The 19,239-nt window shown below is 41.4% G+C and overlaps 1 protein-coding gene across 2 annotated transcripts in view; it reads right to left on the reverse strand.

The window, feature by feature from the left end:
• Positions 1–4,582: 4,582 nt before the first annotated feature.
• Positions 4,583–19,239, reverse strand: part of HEMGN (hemogen) — a 42,743-nt gene continuing 28,086 nt past the window's right edge. The window contains exons 1-5 of one of the 2 annotated variants that reach the window (XM_045839988.1): positions 15,039–15,089; positions 14,532–14,665; positions 12,746–12,839; positions 6,640–7,694; positions 4,583–5,280 (exon numbers count right to left, since the gene is read on the reverse strand). In XM_045839988.1, the coding sequence (XP_045695944.1) occupies positions 5,174–5,280; positions 6,640–7,694; positions 12,746–12,839; positions 14,532–14,610 (1,335 nt within the window). In that variant the 5' untranslated portion in view covers positions 14,611–14,665; positions 15,039–15,089 and the 3' untranslated portion in view covers positions 4,583–5,173. Of the gene's footprint in view, positions 5,281–6,639; positions 7,695–12,745; positions 12,840–14,531; positions 14,666–15,038; positions 15,090–19,239 lie in introns of those variants that run through there. The other variant, XM_045839987.1, reaches the window with a different exon arrangement.

Genomic DNA, 19,239 nt, shown 5'->3' on the forward strand with positions numbered 1-19,239 from the left:
CTCCAGCTTTCACTTGAGTGGAGGATCCCTTTGGAAATCAAGTAACATTTTGGACCTTCTCATTTCATCATGTTAGATTTAATAATATAAGGCTCATGGTTTTCAGTTTTGGTTTTGTTTTATTTTGTTTTGTTTTTAGAACAACCATTGTACTTACCCTGAAAGGAGGGTAGCACAAGGTAGGGCTAGATAAGTTCTTATAAAACTTTAATTCTGACTGTGACCTCAAGGTTCTAAGCCAAGACAAAAAAAGGGAAATATGCAGATGCTCCCTGGTGTTTGAATAAGAGTGAGAAAACAGAGGTTGTATGTAAATAGGGAGTAAAGAGGGCAGGCAGAAAGGGTCCTAAAAGGGAAAAAGAGAAAATCCCTTCTCCCTCTAATGAACTAAATGCCTCATTCTCTCTCCTTCCCCATCCTTGTTCCCCTGTACATTGTATACATGGAAGTCTCTTGAGGTTCCTCTTAAAGCAATGCTAGATAGAACTTGAGATTTCAGTTCACTCCTTTTCCTCTAATCTTGACCATTCTGGCAGGGGAAATTGAGACAAAATTTCCAAAGATTGAGCACTATCATGAAAAGCACTGAGGCAGTTAGATGTGACTTTGGGTGAGTGGCCCAGCCTCTCTGAGATTAGCCTCTCATCTGGAAAATGGGCTGATAATAATTGCCCAGCCTATTTCAGATTCTCATACAGCTCAAATTAAGGAGTATATTTGAAAGTATAAATTCTTAAGTGCCATGAAGATATAAAGGACTATCACATGATATAATATGCTGCCCTCAGTGTCACTTGAGTAATATAATGGGGTATGAGGATTATTGTACAATTAACATATCCTGGGGGGTTGAATTTTAAAGTTTGCCAGCGAGGGTGTAGCAAATAGGAGGCAAATAGCATTGTAACCTCCCACAATACCAATGGTCTTCAAACCTACCTCTAGGTGCACATTAGAATTGTCTGGATAGCTTTTAAAATACCCTATGCAATGTTGTATCCTAGATTGGATCCTGAAGCAGAAAAAGGACATTAATAGAAAAACTAATGAAGTCTAAATAGACAGACTGACTTCCGGCCATGATGGAGGTATAGGTAGTCACACTGTGCCTCCTCACACAACCAAAAGAAGGACAACAAATTTAAAAATAAAAATCAACCAGAACTGACATAAAATCAAACTGCATGGAAGTCCAACAACAAAGGAGTTAAAGAAGAAACATTCATCCAAACCGATAGGAGAGGTGGAAATAGGCAGGTGGGTGGAGAGGACTCACGGCAAGGCAGCGGCTGGAGAACCAGGGGAGGCAGTGGCTTGCAGGCTGGGCGGTCCCACATTCACTTGCAGATAAATTGAGAGGAACAACTGGAGAGCGAGACAGACTGCACAACCCAGGGCTCCAGTGTGGTGAAATAGAGCCTCAAACCTCTGACTGAAAACACCCGTCGGGGTTGAGGCAGCAGCAGGAGAAACTCCCAGTCTCACAAGAGAGTTTGTTGGAGAGACCCAGAGGGTCCAAGAATGTACACAAGCCCACCCACACAGGAATCAGCACCAGAAGGGCCCGATTTGTCTGTGGGTAGTGGGGAAAGTGACTAAAAATCGGCAGAGAGCGGAGCAAACAGCACTGTTCTCTCTCAGACCTCTCCCCCACATACAGCATCGCAACGCAGCAACGTGGGTTGTCTCACCTGGTGAACGCCTAAGGCTCCGCCCCTCACTACATAACAGACATGCTGAGACAAAAAAAAAAGGACTAAATGAAAGAACAGATCAAAGCTCCAGAAAAAATATAACTAAGTGACAAAGAGATAGCCAACCTAGCAGATGCACAGTTCAAAACACTGGTAATCAGGATGCTCACAGAACTGGTTGAATATGGTTGCAAATTAGAGAAAAAAATGAAGACTATGAAAAGCAAAATAAAGGAAAATGTACAGGGAACCAACAGTGATGGGAAGGAAACTGCGACTCAAAACAAGGGTATGGACCAGAAGGAAGAAAGAAATATTCAACCAGAACAGAATGAAGAAACAAGAATTCAAAAAAAAAAAAATGATGAGAGGCCTAGGAACCTCCAGGACATCTTTAAATGTTCCAACGTCTCAATCATAGGGGTACCAGAAGGAAAAGAGGAAGAGCAAGGAATTGAAAACTTATTTGAACAAATAATGGAGAACTTCCCCAATCTGGCAAAGGAAATAGACTTCCAGGAAGTCCAGGAAGCTCAGAGAGTCCCAAAGAAGTTGGACCCAAGGAGGAACACACCAAGGCACATCATAATTACATTACCCAAGATGAAAGATAAAGAGAGAATCTTCAAAGCAGCAAGAGAAAAGGAGACAGTTACCTACAAAGGAGTGCCCATCAGACTGTCAGCTGATTTCTCAAAAGAAATCTTTCAGGCAAGAAGGGGCTGGAAAGAAGTATTCCAAGTCATGAAAGGCAAGGACCTACATCCAAGATGACTCTATCCAGCAAAGCTATCTTTTAAAATGGAAGGGCAGATAAAGTGCTTCCCAGATAAGGTCAAGTTAAAGGAGTTCATCATCAATCAGCCCTTATTATAGGAAATGTTAGAGGGACTTATCTAAGAAAAATAAGATAAAAAATATGAACAGTAAAATGACAACACACTCACAGTTATTAACATCTGAACCTAAAAAAAACACAAACAAACAAAAAAAAAAACTAAGCTAACAACTAGAACAGGAACAGAATCACAGAAATGGAAATCACATGGAGGGTTACCAGGGAGTGGGAGGAGGAGAGAGTGGGGGAAGGTACAGAGAATAAGTAGCATAGATTGTAGGTAGAAAATAGACAGGAGGAAAATAAAAAAATAGTGTAGGAAATGTAGAAGCCAAAGAATTTATATGTAAGAGCCATGGACATGAACTAAAGGCGGGGAATGTGGGTGGGAGAGGGTGTGCAGGGCAGAGGGGAATAAACAGGAGTAAGTGGGACAACCGTAATAGTATAATCAATAAAATATATTTTTAAAAAAGAAAAAGTTAAAAAAAGAAATAAATCTAAATAATATCTGTATTTTGCTTAACAGTAATATAACAACCTTAGTTTCATAAGTTTTGATAAATGGACTGTGGTTATGTAAGATATTAAATTAGGGCAAACTGGGTGAGAGGTATACAGAAACATCTGTACTATTTTCACTTTTCTGGAATTCTAAAATTATTCCTCAAAAATTATTTAAATCAAAAGCAATTAAAAATAAATGTACCTGCCCTGGCTGGTGTGGCTCAGTGGATTGAGGGCCAGCCTGCAAACCGAAAGGTTGTCAGTTTGGTTCCCGGTCAGGGCACATGCCTGAGTTGCAGGCCAGGCCCCCAGTTGGGGGTGTTTGAGAGGCAACCAATTGATTCCCACACATCAATGCTTCTCTCCCTCTCTTTCTCCCTCCCTTCTCCTCTCTCTAAAAATAAATAAATAAAATCTTTAAAAAATAAATAAATATACCTGTCTTTGGATGTCACCCTCGACAAAGGAACAGAAACCCCAGGGAGGTATCTGAGCATGTGCAACTCTGAAATCTTCCCCAGTGGCTCTAATATAACAGGAGGGTGAGAACCACTGTTCTACACCATGAATGCTTGAGAGACTGGGATTGTCTTGTTCTTCACAGTAGCCCCATACCTAGCACAAGGCCTACATGGAGGGCTTGCACAATTGTGCTCTTGCTGAACCAAAGTTTATCTGTAGGAATCTTCTCTGAGTTCTCTGTTACAACAGAAGGGAAACTGAAACAATACCCTCAAACACCTGCAAAATTTACCCGGAGAATTTTAAAAATTATTTCTTTTTAGAGAGGGGTGGGAGGGAGAAAGAGGGGGAGAAACATTGGTGTGTGAGAGAATCCACCAGTTGCCTCTCACATGCCCCCAACCAGGGACCGGCACACAACCCAGGCATGTGCCCTGACTGGAAATTGAATCAGCAACCTTTCAGTTCACAGGCCGCACTCAATCCACTGAGCCACACCAGCCAGGACTGTACCTGGAGGTTTTCAGACCTCTTTCTACCTAGAATAGTTCCTGCTCCTGGCCCCAGCCTCTGGTCATTCTTAATTAATCCTGACCCTTATCGCCAGATACTAAAATACTAACTACTGCCACTTCATTGTTCGAAAGTCTTACTTATTTCCCCATATCCTAACAAATAAGTGAAATACTCCAATAATACACTCCATACACTCTAATAATACAAGATTTTCACCTCACAAGCCTGCTATTCCACACGGACCCTGCATGAACTGACCGTGCAGAGTGCTTGAATTCCCTCCTCTGTGTCACATACAATGCTGTTATCCTCACCGATAATGCAGATCCTCTCCATCTCCCAAGGTCCCACTCGTGTAATTTTTTCAGGTCACTCAGCAAAAAGTAAGCATTCCCTTTAGTGTATCTACTGTTCAAATGGCACTAGCACTTACTATTTTTTTTGTAATTATTTGTTCTCTGTTTTATTTCCCCATAAGACTAGATTAAACCCCTGGTCAGCAAGGACTATGTTATAGGTCTTCTAATCCTCAAAATGCTTACCATGATGTGGTCCACACAGTTCATTAAGCATGTAATAATGATTTAATGTACATTTTTCACAAATACAATATATAAAAAGTAAAACTAGGAAATCGAAACTCAAATACGCAAGTAAACTACATTCAACACTCCAAAATACCTTTGAGGGAGCCCCAGAATGATAAGAATTGTTCAAATTAACTAGAAAGCCAGCAAAAGCCTGAATAAAATGTTGATGCTATTATTCCATTAACAGTCGAACACAGTTGACAGGAAAACTATATACTTATCCAAATTTTAAGTGTTCACACTCACTAACTTTTCTGCTCATAAGGAATAACCAAAGAAACGTTTGCTATTAGGGGATACTATTCAGCCCTCCCCTTTCCCATTTTGAGTCTCCCCATCACTCTCCTCACCCCAATCTACATACACATGCACACACACTGCAGGATGTTGTCGATGTGGTCGAGCCTGAAAAACACATTAGTGCTCTCTTTCAGATATGGGCTATACATGGAAAAAAAACCCACTACTCAAATATTAATGAATGTTGTAGAGATTTCTACAATAATGTGAGAAAATCACATATAATGATGTGTATTTTGTTGCAAAACTGTGATGGCTGAGCACTGCTAAAACAAAACATAACTATAGACGTCATTTTCTGGATGTATCTCTCGAGGAAGATTTGGAATTGATGGTATCTCTGGTTCTTGTGCTTTGGGTTGTCCTTTCATTTCTGGAAAATCAAACAAAATACAGAAATAGGTTCAATAACTGGTATTGGGACAACTGACTGTCCATTGGGAGGGGAAAAAACTACCTCACACCTTGCACAAAAAGAAATTTCAGATTAAAGATTTAAATATTAAAATACCATAAATGTTGTGGAAACAACAGAATGTTCCTATAATCTTAGGATTATAAAGGGCTTTCTAAGCAGAACCCAGAGCAGGAACCATAAAGAAAAAGACAGGTTTGAACCACTAAAAACTAAAATTAAAATTTTGCCACATACATAGCAAAACCCTCTATAAACAAAGGTAAACCACAAACAGAAACTGGAAAATTATTTACAATGTACATATAGGTAAAGGTTTAACAACTATTATTTAAATAGACTTTTAATGAGTCCAAAAAGATCAATATCTCAAGTTTAAAATGAAACCAGGATTCAGACAGGCAGTTCTCAAAAGAAAAACTCAAATTCGTAATAATCATGAAAAGATGTCAAGTAACATCAGTCATCAAAAAAGCAGAAATTAAAACAATTAGGGTGTTTTTTTAACATAGCAGGCAGGTAAAGATTTTTTCAACATTTACTTGGAACCCTACTAACCCCATGGTTTTGCTGCCCTTTTCTTTTAGGAGAAGAGAGCAAATAAACTATCAAAGAGATTTCTTTAGAAAACAATTCCCTGGAGATAACTGTGCTCTGACAGCCTCACCTATTTTCTGAGAGTACACTTTACAGCACCTACGAGATTCTCAGTTATGTCCCTGAGGCAACTCCCACTGAAGAAAGGTCACACTGTTTTCAAAATGCTATGCTTAGGAGAAAGCTTTGCCCGAACAAATATTGAAATAGAAAGGGTTTCTGGTAAACGTGGTACATCCTATTAACAGGGATCATATTTTACACCTTTTTAACTCCCTCAGTAACTTATGCCATGCATGTAGTTCCCTTTTGTTTGCCAGGAAATTTTAATTTTTGAGAAAAACTTGATTCAAGTTTTCTGGTCAATCTAAACTTAATTATCCCTGAAAATATATTGCACACAATCATCTGACACTGGGTTCATTTTCCTTCACTGACTAGCTGACTAAAGCTTGCCCAGATGGGTAGTGTGAACAGGTACCTACCATATGCACTTATATTTTCAATTATTTGCTTTTTAGTTCTTTGGAAATATGCCACACGCACATTGGTTAAGTTAAAAACTAGCCAATGACATTAATGATACCCCTTGAGGTAACTGGGGATAACCTAGGACAATTGAAGGATATAAAGCATCACTTTGAGGGAGGCATACCTATTTGGTGCTCTAATTATGAATGGGAACATGCCCTTGACTTGCCACTTATGCATATCCCCTACCTGAAGGAAAAACATCCTTAACATCTTCTTGCTGTGCTTTAGGATGCTGGCCTCGGGGCCCACCTGCTTCTTGGTTTGCTTCTGGAACGCATTCTTTATTTTTACATGTCTTGGTGGAGAGGTCTTCCGGCCCAGGTGTATCTTGGTGTATGCATGTATCAGATGGACATTCTTCAGGAGCAGCCATTTCTTGGATTGTTTTATGAGAGAGGGCTTTAGGCACAGCAATTTCTTTAGGATATGCTTTATGAGAATACTGTTCAGGTTCAACTGTTTCATGGTATATTTTTGCAGGAAGGTTTTTAGGCACAGCTATTTCTTGTTGTGTTTTAGGAAAAAAACTTTCAGTCCCAGCTCTTCCTTGACCTGGTTCGGCAGTGTCTTCCTTGGGTTCAGCTTTCTTTTGGTATAAAACAAGAGCGTAGCCTTTAGGCACATCTGGTTCGGGGTATGCTTCAAGAGAGTGTCCTTCCATGTCAGCTCTGTCTTCATATGTTTTGGAAGGAAGGGCTGTGGCTACAGATGTTTCTTGGCACATTTTAGGGGAGAGGTCTTCAGGTTCAGCCATATCATGGCACATTTTGGGAGAATGGTCTTGAAGTACAGCTGTTTCTTGGCACATTTTAGGAGAGAGGTCTTTAGGTTCAGCCACATCATGGCACATTTTGGAAGAATGGTCTTGAATTACAGCTATTTCTTGGCACATTTTAGGAGAGAAGTCTCCTGGTTCAGCCTCCTCTTGGCCTATTTCAGAAGGGTGGTTCTGTACTGTTGTTTCTTGGCACTCAGAAGAATTTTCCTGATCTATCATGCTTTCTTGACCTGTTGCAGAAAATGTTTTCTCTGGTACAACTCTTTGTGGGGAAGCTACCAGACAGAGAGCTTCCGTTACACTCCTAGGTAATTCATTTTCTTTCTCTGCAGGTGCTAGTGCTCTCTCCGTCATTTCCTTTTCTAATTGTGATTGAGGCTCCACCCTCAGTTCTGTATCGTGTTGTCTCTTTCTGCCTCTTTGATTTCCTTTTCCTGTTCTCTGCCGCTTGTGTCTTCTCTCTCTGTGGAGAGATCAGAATTAGTGTCAGTGATGGGGCTACAGAATTCAGATAAATGTGTGGTAGTAACAGTCTGGGACTCCCACTGTTCTGTTGCACGACCTTTGCACAAGTCAGTTCATCTCTCTGGGCCTCAGTCTCCTTGTCTGCAAAACGAAGGAGCAGTGCTACATGTTCTCAGTTGTCAGGAGAGGGAATGCCCCTCGGGGAATTTTTGTCTCTGGCGCCTTGCTCACCAGGAAGTGCAGTGTGTGTGTGTCTGAGAGCATTATGCCCTAATCTCTCTGGGTTTAGCCTGGGTGAGTTAGTCCCACTGTGCCCTGGGGAAACTCACACAGTTGCGGTTCTAAAACCCTCAGTCCAGACACCACTCCTTGTCTGTGTAGCCCACGGGTGGATGATATATGTGGCCTTCTTATCTAACACAGTGTCTTGTGTAAAAAATGCTAAGTACTTACAATACACATCCAGTGAGATATGCTGTAAGCTGGGTCAAAAGCTGTAAAAAAGCATTTCTTGAGGTTAACAAGCCTCGTGGAAAGGCATGCCTGGCCATATTGTGCCTACTCTGAAGTAACAGCTAAAGATCTAAGAGATGAAAGGTCACGCGTGGAAACTGCCGCCAACGTCAAATTGCTAGGTGCTGCAAATATAACCAAATACAGATGGCTAATACAGATGGGCTCAGGGTGGGGAGGGGGGAAAAGGTACTATAAATAAGCCCTTCATCATTTTTCCAAATCTACTGAAATTCTGTCCCACACTACCCGCCCCATGGAGCCTTCTCTCACAGACCACAGGGCTGAAATGCTCTCCCTGCTCAGTGTGTCCGTGTGATTTATTAGGAGGATCGTGCCCAAGGCAAGGCACAGAGGCTGCCCCAATCGGTAGTTATGTCAAAGAAACCTTCTTTTTTTCTTTTTCATAAATTAGACATTCTTTAGTGATAAAACCAATGTCTTGTTATTTTTTATTATTTTTTAAATCCTCACCTGAGGATATGCTCATTGACTATAGAGAGGGAGAAAGCGGTGGGGGGTGGGCGGCGAGGGAGCCAGGAGAGGAAGAGACATCAGTGTGAGGGAGAAACACCGATCGGCAGCCTCCCATATGCGCTGAACCAGGGATCAAACCCGCAAACGTTTGGTGTGCAGGATAATGCTCCAACCAACGGAGCCAGCCAGCCAGGACAAAAGCAGTGTCTTTTATATCTTTGTAGTGCTCATAGGTCCTTTCACACCTTAAAAATGTATATATGGATAGAGTGCGGGCTGCGAACCAAAGTGTCACAGGTTCGATTCCCAGTCAGGGTACATGCCTAGGTTGCAGGCCATGGCCCCCAGCAACCACACATTGATGTTTCTCTCTCTCTCCCTCTCTCTCTCTCTCTTCCCCTCCCTTCCTTCTCTAAATAAATAAAATAAATAAAATCTTTTAAAAAATTTAAATGTATGTATACTTTATTTTGTGTATGTTTGAAATTCTTCATAGTAAAAATAATGTAAAGATTACCTCACCAAAACCAATTTAAAGTAATATAAAACAGCTATATAGGTACTATATTTTGCTGTGTATAATGCACACCCGCTTTTTGGTGCACATTATACACAGATTCTTACATGCATGGTGTGTAATCATTATACCCATGTATAATGCGCATCCTTATTTTTTCCTAAAGAAGTTGGGCAGAAAGTACACATTGTACATGGCAAAATACTGGTAATAGGACAGTCAAAACATTAAAAATAAGTTAGAAGAAAAGATAATCTAAAAATGGTGATATGACACCTCAGCATTTTGAAGTGTAACTCCAAGTAACCAAGGTAACAAGATAAATTATAAAGTCCTTATTGTTCAATTATCTGAATTCTTTAAGAAATACTTTTTTCCCTACATATTAAGTCCTAAATAATTTGTTAAGTAGATCTCTAAATGAGGAAATCTGAGTAATACAATGTTCATGTTCTTCCTGGTAGTTTTTCAAGAGATGCAAAAATATCCCTGTGGTCCAAAATTTAATCTGTATTCTGTCATTTATCAACTATGTGATCATAGGCAAGTCACTTAACCTCTCTATGCCTTGGTTCCTTCATAGGTTAAATGGAGTTATGGTATCTCCCCAACCTCCCGGGGTGGGTGTAAGAATTGCATGAGTGAATTATCCAAACATAAAGTTAGCACTTGTATATTCATAGAGGAATCACTTATAGTGCTTCCTATGTACCAATCACTTTTTCAGTAATTTCGTTATTCACATCAACTCACAAGGTACTATTATCTTCATTTTGCAGATGAGAAAACTGAGGCCCAGAGAGAGTGAGTAAATCATCTAAGATGGAACGGCTGGCAAGCGGGGGAGCCACGCATCCAATGTGGTCATTATGGCTCCACCAGCCAGGCGCTTAGCCGTTGCGCTCCGCTATTCCTCTCTGGAACTACTGAGGTTTCACTGTGCGGCATGAGGTCAAGAGAACAGCTCTCAGTAGCACAGAAATGTGTCACCAGAGCAGGACCAGCCAGCTGCCAAGAGGCTCGCCAAGGTGTTATCTACTTCAGTGACTTCCTCCGCCTCGGCGGGCTCCCCAGCTGGGCAAGCAGAGAAACCCAGTTCTGTGATCACGCTGAGACAAGCTCCAATTATCAGGGCAGAGCTCATCAACCAGCTCAAGGAGACCGATCTGTAAACCCTTTTCTTGTTTTCTAGAAAACTTTATATTTATTTTATCTTCTCTTTAACAAATTATTGACACTATTACAGATATCCCCCATTTTCCTCTCCTTTGCCCCCTGCACCGAGCCTCCCCGCCACCTTCGCCACATTGTTGTCTGTGCCCACGGGCTAGGCATATATGCACACATGTCCTCTGGCCGATCTCTTGCAGTCCCTTTCATCCTCCCTCCCTTCTGAGACCTAACAAACACCCATTTTTAAATAAACAGGGAGAAATGCAAAGTCACACAGCAAAGAATACTTGGGCTGACAAATGAATTCACTCTTTCTCTGTAGCAAGTACTCGGGAGGCCAGTGAATGATCAGAAGGTTGCTTGGCAGGTATAGAGTTATGGGAGCTGATAGGATACTCTTCAACAGAGTCTCCTGCCACAGGACCCAAGTACAGATGTTTCTGCTGAAACGTAATAAACACATTCCTGAAAAACCTCACTTTCTGAAAAATCATGCACTAGAAGTAACAGTACTTGTGTGGGAAAAGTAGAGCTGGGGCAGATGACTCAAAACCTGTACAACTTTTTAACACTAGCAAAAACAGTAACTGTTACATGAGATAACTTGCCTGGTCCAGACAGGTAGGTTATCTTGTCTGGAGGCTGCCTCGGGGGCTGCCTCGGGGACTAGTAAAAAATGCACACAAGCAACAGTGTTTAAGTGCAGGTTTGCAGGTGCAGAGATCATGCAAATAGGAGTGGCACTCTGAGCCAGGGGAGCCGCCGTGAAGTTGGGCACAGAAGGAAGTGCAACCTGCCACCCTTCTCCTGGGGAACAGCCGTGGATGCAGCTGAAAAGGATCCTTCCTATAGAGCAGCCAGGCTGAATGCTTTTTCCTTTCTTGCTAAAGGTTTTAGTTCTATTCCCGCTATTCTGGTTCCTGTGACTAGCAAAAATCAGCATCTGCATTCTATTGACATATTCTCCTATTTGTCAATCACATGTGCGCTCCCTGGTTGCAGCAGAAAAGACAGTAGTCAGTCCTGTCTGGCACAGATGCCCTTTCTTCAGAAGAGTGCTTATATCGGTGGTTCTCATCTGGGGGCGATTTTGCCCCCTCTCTGCCTGCCCCAGGAGACATTTGACAATGCCTGTTGACATTTTTGGTTGTCACAACTAGGGGGAGTACTGTTGGCCAGAGATGCTGCTAAATATCCTCAATGCACAGGACAGCTGCTCACACAAAGAAGCACCCTGCCCACAGCGTCATTCGTGCCGAGGTGCAGAAAGCCTGGCTTCGATGGATGCTGTGCTCTTTGGCTCCTGACTTCCCTCTTTCCATCTCCAGGCAAGCAACACCTCTGTTTTCACGGTCATATTCTAAATGGATGTAGTTTGATGCCACTTAATTTACAAATATGTTCTGTACTCCCTCCCTGAGACTACAGACAGGCAACTTAGACTGCAGATGTAGGAATTCCCAACTCTCCTCTCATGTCACTCATTTACAATATTTTGGTTTCCTCCATGCATAGTTAATCACACCCAGTCGATAAGGATTACTGATAGAAAGCTTGGAGAACAACCTCAGAGATTTCCTCAGTAGTGTCCCAACGAGATTCTTCTGTGTCTCTACTACCAGGGTGCTTGATCACCAGGCCTCTCTACAATATACAGCAGGGGTGTCAAACTCATTTTCCCTGGGGGCCACATCAGCTTTGCAGTTGCCTTCAATGGACCGAATGTAATTTTAGGACTAAATAAATGTAACTACTCCTTAACTAGGGCAAGGAGCTCTACATTTGGCCCCTGGTGAAAATGAGTTTGAGACCCCTGATATACAGGGTCCAGCAGAAGTAACGCTTGCTTGAGTGTGGTTGGTAGGGTGTGTGAATGTCTCGCATGAGATAGCAATTTGAATATTTCACCTAAAGTGTCATACAGTGTGGTTGAGTGTGACATTGTTATGTTACAGAATTACATGCTTGTGATTTTGTGATAATAGAGGGGCGTTATTTGTGCCAGGCCCTGTCATTTGATTGCCTGGTGTTTTAATTAAAAAGATACCAGAGATAAAATTCCGTTCCTACCACTTGACTAGCTATGTGAGTTTAGGTAAGAGACTTAACCCATTGGACACTTGGCTTTCTTTCTTTCTTTCTTTCTTTCTTTCTTTCTTTCTTTCTTTCTTTCTTTCTTTCTCTCTTTCTTTCTTTCTTTCTTTCTCTCTTTCTCTCTTTCTTTCTTTCTGTAAATGGGGATAACAGCTCTGGATCTACAGGATCATTGGAACGATAAAATACAGTGTGTGAAAGTGCTCGGCAGTACTTGGCACACAGCGTTTACTGGATAAGTCCCAGCTCCTTTTGCCTTTGCAAGGATACCATACCCAAAATGCCATTGTGAAGTTTGCTTTTCTTGTGCTTCGGCTTTTCTTTTTCTGAGTTGCTCTCTGTTTCGCAAATTCCAAGTTCCAATGACATCTGTGGGATCAAAATGGAAGTTATAGGAGACAGACGAGTTGTGACACTTTCCAGCAAGAGCCCTCCGGCAGAGTGGCAGGATCCCTGTGCTGGGTGTCCACCTTCCCCTAGCTTTTTGGGGACGAGGACTCTACCTTCTTTATCCTTCTACCACCGAAGAATGCCCAGGAGCAAACAGTAAATGTTGGACAATGCAAATGTCAGTATTTGCATGTAACTATACCATGGACCTATTAATTCCTTCAAAGTAATTTTTACATATGGTACAAAACTGAAAGAAAAAGTCAACCATGCTCTGCCATCCTTAACATGATAACCTGTTTTTGTGTTATTCCTCATACCCATCTAGTTCTGATATTCCCCAAAATTGTAAGGAGAGCATATGATAGTTTTATCACTTACTAAATTGTATCAGAAATATGTTCCATGACCTGGTCTTCGTAATTATAATGTTACTGGCTGCACGATACTTCATCAAGGTGATGTATTCTCACTTACCCATTTGCTCTATTTGTATTGAACATGTAGGTTGTTGCCACTTATTTTATTTTATTTTTTGCCACTAAATCAAACTACAATAAGCATGCTCATGAATGTAGCTTTCTTTGAGGAGGGAGACTTTTCCATAGGATAGTGCTTCTCCAAGTTCTTTGGAACATTAAAGCTATCGTCAAAAATGTTCTGCTCCCATCCGTGTCTGAGGAAAGTGAGTGGGTCTTTGATGTAAAATTTATCAGAACCTGTGGAGTGATAGAGAATTTGCACTGGGACCCCCAAAAGATAAAGCATGCCCCTGGGATCATGGTACCTTTTGTTCTTAGGACAGAAGTTGTTAATGATGAACTTGGATGGGAAAAAATCATACCTTTATTTTTACCACTCTCTAATTAAAATCACCATTTTCTTCCACTATGAATGTAGGTAACAAACCAGGGTGGTTTTAGCATTGTGTGACTTTGTCACCAAAAGTAATTACAGGTTTTCTTTTCATATAACATCACAGTTGTTCCAGTTACCTCAACTATATCATTTGAGGTGGTACACTTGATTTCATACAATCATTATTAGGTCCGCCTCGGGTCTTGTTATTTGCTGCATCTATAAAGGTGCAAATATGTCACAATACCACCGTTCTTCATTTTGACAAGTGTATCTCAATTCTTTCCTTTGTAAGCCTATGTATTTACTTTTGTATATTTAAAGTATTATTCTAAGAAGGAATTTAGGGGTTCATCAAAATGCCAAAGGAACCCATGGCCCAAAAAAAGTATAAAACACTGTCTCAAGTCCTAGGATTCTGCAAACATTTGGAGAAGCACGGCTTTAGGATAGACCCAGGGAGTAAAATTAGTGACCCAGAAGAATAAGCATTGCCACCTGTTGCCATACCTCCCGAAAATTATACCAAATTTACACTCCCACAGAAGTATACAGGTATACTTGTTTTGCCACAACCATCCAGCATTGGGCACTTTCACTCTCTTTCATTTAAATGTATTTCTTATTTCCTTGCGTTTCTCTGGCTTGTCAAAATCTTAGCACTAGAAGTCACCTCAGGAAGTTATACAGCCCTGATTCTTCCCTCCTGTGGTTGTATGAATGAACTCAATCATGCCCTTCTTTTCCCATAAAAAAAAGAGGAATATAATCCTAGCCCCAATTCTTCCCAACAGCTACAACCTCTTTCATTACCTGGAACGTGGTTCTCTTCTTGATGAAGGTCCGATGTCTGACGGGGCGTCAAATGAGATCGGTTCTTTCCCAAATCCATCTTGCTTGCTGCAATACCGTCCTGCTTGTTTGGTCTGACTTCCTCAAGCTGCCTTCTTTAAAAATATCAAAAGCAATCAACAGCTTAAAAACACACACACACATACACATACAAGTTCACTTGTCACTTGACTTCCCGCCTAAAAGTTTTATCTGGTGGGACCACAGCTGCTGGCTAGTTCTACTTTCTTTATCACACTGCACAGGTATGAGCAGGGGTCACAGCTGCTGCCACGTCCTCACGCTCTAGCACAGCTGCTGGTTGTACAGGAGCCCCAGCCCCAGCCCCAGCCCCAGCCTGGCATGGCACGGCAGCCATTTGGTTTTGTCTGCCAAGAAGTGCCTGAGTCTGAAGTTCTGTTTCGCACATGGAGATGGCATAATGTAGAAAGAACAAATGCAGAAAGAACACTAAGTCTGGGATCTAACCAGATCCATGTCCTAAAGCAAGTCGCCCACCCCTTTCTGTGGCTCTCTTTCCTTATTTGACAAGTGGGTAAAAATAGTTCCTGACTTGCAAGCCCCACACAGTCTTATGAAAGTGAAAATAATGAATATGAAAATTATCAAGTGTGCCACACAGATGTGAAATTCATCTTACATTGTTTTTCTGCATGTGGCTTTTTTTTTACCTTAATCTGTTGCAAACTAATGTAAAATCTTGCTACATTTGTTGTTGTAGAGTTAGAAAATAGCTGTAAAGAACCAAAATAGGAATTCAAAGCAAAATTGGTCCCTTTTTCTGCTAACTTGATCATTTACAACTGTCTCAAGATAACTAGTGACACCCACTGTTCCTCAGCCAAGGAAGGTCAAAAAGCATTTTTTCATGAACATATGTATGGCACATCATGTCACAGAAATAAAGCTGAAGCGAAAGGAGTCACCCCATCTCCAATCAGTCCCCCCATCTGTGAAGGCGGAGGGCACAGAGAAGCACAGCTACCAACTAAGGAAGGGACACTGAACACCTCCCGACATCTGCAGCCAGTCCGGGAGGTGCAGGGTCAACAATGTGTTCCGGAGTCACAGATTGACTTGACGATTGCTTTCATTCCAGTGTCGCCACGTTCCTAATTCAATGACCTTAGGCCAGTTAGTCAGTCACGGAACCACTTTACCTCTTTACAGAATGGGGACAATATATTATCCACCTCACGGGGTTGGTTATTGGGATGACTGAATCAAATAATCTGTCTAAGGCATTTTATGTGCCTGACATGTTGAATTTGCTTAATCGTTAGCTGCTTTTATTAATAATAAAAATACAGGAGCCAGATTTTGGAAAACCAAGTCATAGTTTAAATGTATTTAAGAAACACAAAATTTGAAAGGGGTCCTTTGTAATATGAATAGGTGCCTCTACTTCCATAGACTCTTTTCAAAAAATGTATTAATTGATTTGAGAGAGAAAGGGAGAGAGACACACACACATATTAATTTGTTGTTTCACTTACTTATGCATTCATTGGTCGTTTCTTGCATGCACCCTGTTTAGGGATTGAACCCAGAACCTTGGTGTATCAGGACAAGGCTCTACCAACTGACCTGCCTGGCCAGGGCTGCATAGAGTCTTAAGACATTAGAACTGGAAGGGCTCCTGGGACCATCTAGTCCCTTCCCCTGTTTTATATACAAAGAAACTGAGAACTAAGGAAGGATTTACCTGTCCCAAAATTTCTTACTTATTGCTGGCAGCACCTCTTACTGATTATAAGACAAGCTATCGCCTCATGCTTGATTTTGCCCAGGTATGAACATGTGTGTGTGTTGTGAACATACACATTGACAAGTTTTAAGAATTACATAGCACACATACAAGTACCCATCACCAATACTTAACAGGGTTTTTAACAAGCAGATCCTAACACTTTAGCTTTAAGTTTCTCAATTCCTCATCTTTCTCACAAGTCTTTATCTAAAAGTTCAGATAAGTTCAGGGAGTGCCTATTCAAAGGGAATCCTGTATGGAATGGAAGGCATGCTTTGTAATTTATCTCTTGATTATTTTTGGATTTTCAGATAGAGAGTTTTAAAAAATCAAATACAATGTAGTAGGTGTTCTGTAGGGTCCAGCAGCACAGCCTCCCCTATCACCCAAGCTGTGTACTCAAGGTGTGCCCTTTGTGTCTTTGTGTGGGCGGAGTACACCCTCCTCTTGTAGTTGAGCCTTGGTTGCTGCTGGCAGGTCAATGGGAGGGATTTACCCAGGCCAGTCAGCTGCAAGGATTAGCTGTGACCACTGACCACCAAGCTCTGCCCGCTGTGGAAGATCAGCTGTGCAGGGGCAGGGTGGTGGTGCTCCAACATGGTGTGTAGCTGTCCATGGGGTATGCTGGTCCTGGGGTTTCCCAGGTGGTGCAGGCTAAGGTCAGCCCCCACCTATGTTTTGCCCAGGGCCACCCTGCCTGAGCTATGAAGCAATCTAAGATAGCTGCTAATTGTACTGGGCCTGGAGATTCCCAGGTGAAGCCAAACTATAAATCTAGGCTGGCTGCTGCTAATGCCAGGCCTGGAGCTCACTGAGGCCAGCTGTTGCTTGTTTAAGAGGATTAAGAAAACTGTGAAGCATGAGCCAAGACCAGTTATTCATATGGAAAAGCAGCTTGGGTGGGCCCCATAAGCTGGGTGGGGCAGAGGCTCTGGGATCTCCCAGGCAAGTCAAACAGTGTTAGTCATGTTGATGGAGTCTCAGATATACCACCTGTTTGCTGGCTCTGTCAGGGGAGGGTTTAGAAAAGGGACAATGGCCTATGCTTGCCTTGATGGTAGACACTTCAGTTCCTCCCTATGTGCCACTGGTACCTTTCAACCTGCTACCCCAGTGCTGGAGCTCAGAGGGAGTGAGTCTGAGTAGGCGAGTCTGTGTGTGGATTTTTTAAGAGGAACTGCTTGAGGCTCCAGAAGTTTCTTCCACTAACTCAATCCCCACTGGTTTATGCAGCCAGAAGCTGTGGTCAAAGCAGTCTACCTGACACATAGAAACAAACACAGGGAGGCTGACAAAATGAGAAGACAAAGAAACATGCCCCAAATGAAAGATCAGATCAAAACTCCAGAAAAAGAGCTAAATGAAATGGAGATAAGCAATCTATCAGATGCAGAATTCAAAACACTGGTTATAAGGATGCTCAAGGAACTTAGTGAGGACCTCAATAGCATAAAAAAAAAATCTAGTCAGAAATGAAGGATACACCAATTGAAATAAAGAACAATTTACAGGGAAACAATGGTAGAGTGGATGAAGCTGAGAATTGAATCAATGATTTAGAACATAAGGAAGCATAAAACAACTAATCAGAACAACAAGAAAAAAAAAGACTCTCAAAAAATAAGGATAGTAAAAGCAGCCTCTGGGACAACTTCAAGAGGTTCAACATTTGCATCATAGGGGTGCTGGAAGGAGAAGAGAAAGAGCAAGAAATTGGAAAACTATTTGAAAAAATAATGAAAGAAAACTTCCCTAATTTGGTGAAGGACATAGACATGCAAGTCCTAGAAGTATGGAGAGTCCCCAATAAGATGAATGCAAAGAGGCCCACTCCAAGATACATCATAATTAAAATGCCAAAGGTTAAAGATAAAAAGAGAATGTTAAAAACAGCAAGAGAAAAGAAGTTAGCTATCTGCAGGGGAATTCCCATAAGACTGTCAGCTGATTTCTCAGAAGAAACTTTGCAGGCTAGAAGGGATTGACAAGAAATATTCAAAGTCATGAAAATCAGGGACCTACAGCCAAGATTGCTCTACCCAGCAAAGCTGTCATTTAGAATCAAACAGCAGAGAAAGAAGAGCATCCCAGACGAGAAACAACTAAAGGAGTTCATTATCACCAAACCATTATTATATGAAATGTTAAAGGGACTTATTTAAGAAAAAGAAGATCAAAACTATGAACAACAAAATGGCAAAAAAATACATATCTATCAATAATGGAACCTTAAAAACATACTAAGCAAACAAGAGCAGAGACAGAATCATGGATACAGAGAACGTTTTGATGGCTGCCAAATGGGAGGAAGGTGTGGAAGAATGGGGGAAGAGGTGAGGGGATTAAGAAGTACCAATAGGTAATTACAGAACAGCCATGGGGATGTAAGTACAGTATAGGAAATGGAGTAGCCAAAGAACTTAAAGGCATGACCCACGGACATGAACAATGGTGTGGGGATTGCCTGAGGGAGAGGGCTGTGCTGGGTGGAGAGGGGCAAAGGGGGGAAATCAGGACAACTATAATAATATAATCAATAAAATACAATTTAAAAAATAGAACGTCAAATTCAAATGAAAAGAAACTTTGAAAATTATAAAATAATATCATCTTAAAATTTAAACTTGCATTTTAAGCATTGGTGCCTTCCTTTATTTGAGATGTTTTAGTTCTTACTGGTTAGGTTGTTTCTTAGGATAGCTCAATAAAATAACCTTATAGAATACTTCTGGGGCACCTCTCAGAAGATGTGGAAGTACTTCTTAAATAGGATTATCTTTACTCAGAGCTTGTAACACCCATTTCAACAATTCCACAAACCTACTGAACACCCACTCTGTACCACAATGAGCAAGGCTGTCAAGCCACAAAGATGAACAGATGTAGTCCCAGAGTTCTATGTATTGTAGGCTCACAGAG

This window comes from Phyllostomus hastatus, unplaced genomic scaffold (genome assembly GCF_019186645.2).
Source record: "Phyllostomus hastatus isolate PE091 unplaced genomic scaffold, TTU_PhHast_1.1 phas_contig_34, whole genome shotgun sequence".
Classification (NCBI taxonomy): Eukaryota; Metazoa; Chordata; class Mammalia; order Chiroptera; family Phyllostomidae; genus Phyllostomus; species Phyllostomus hastatus.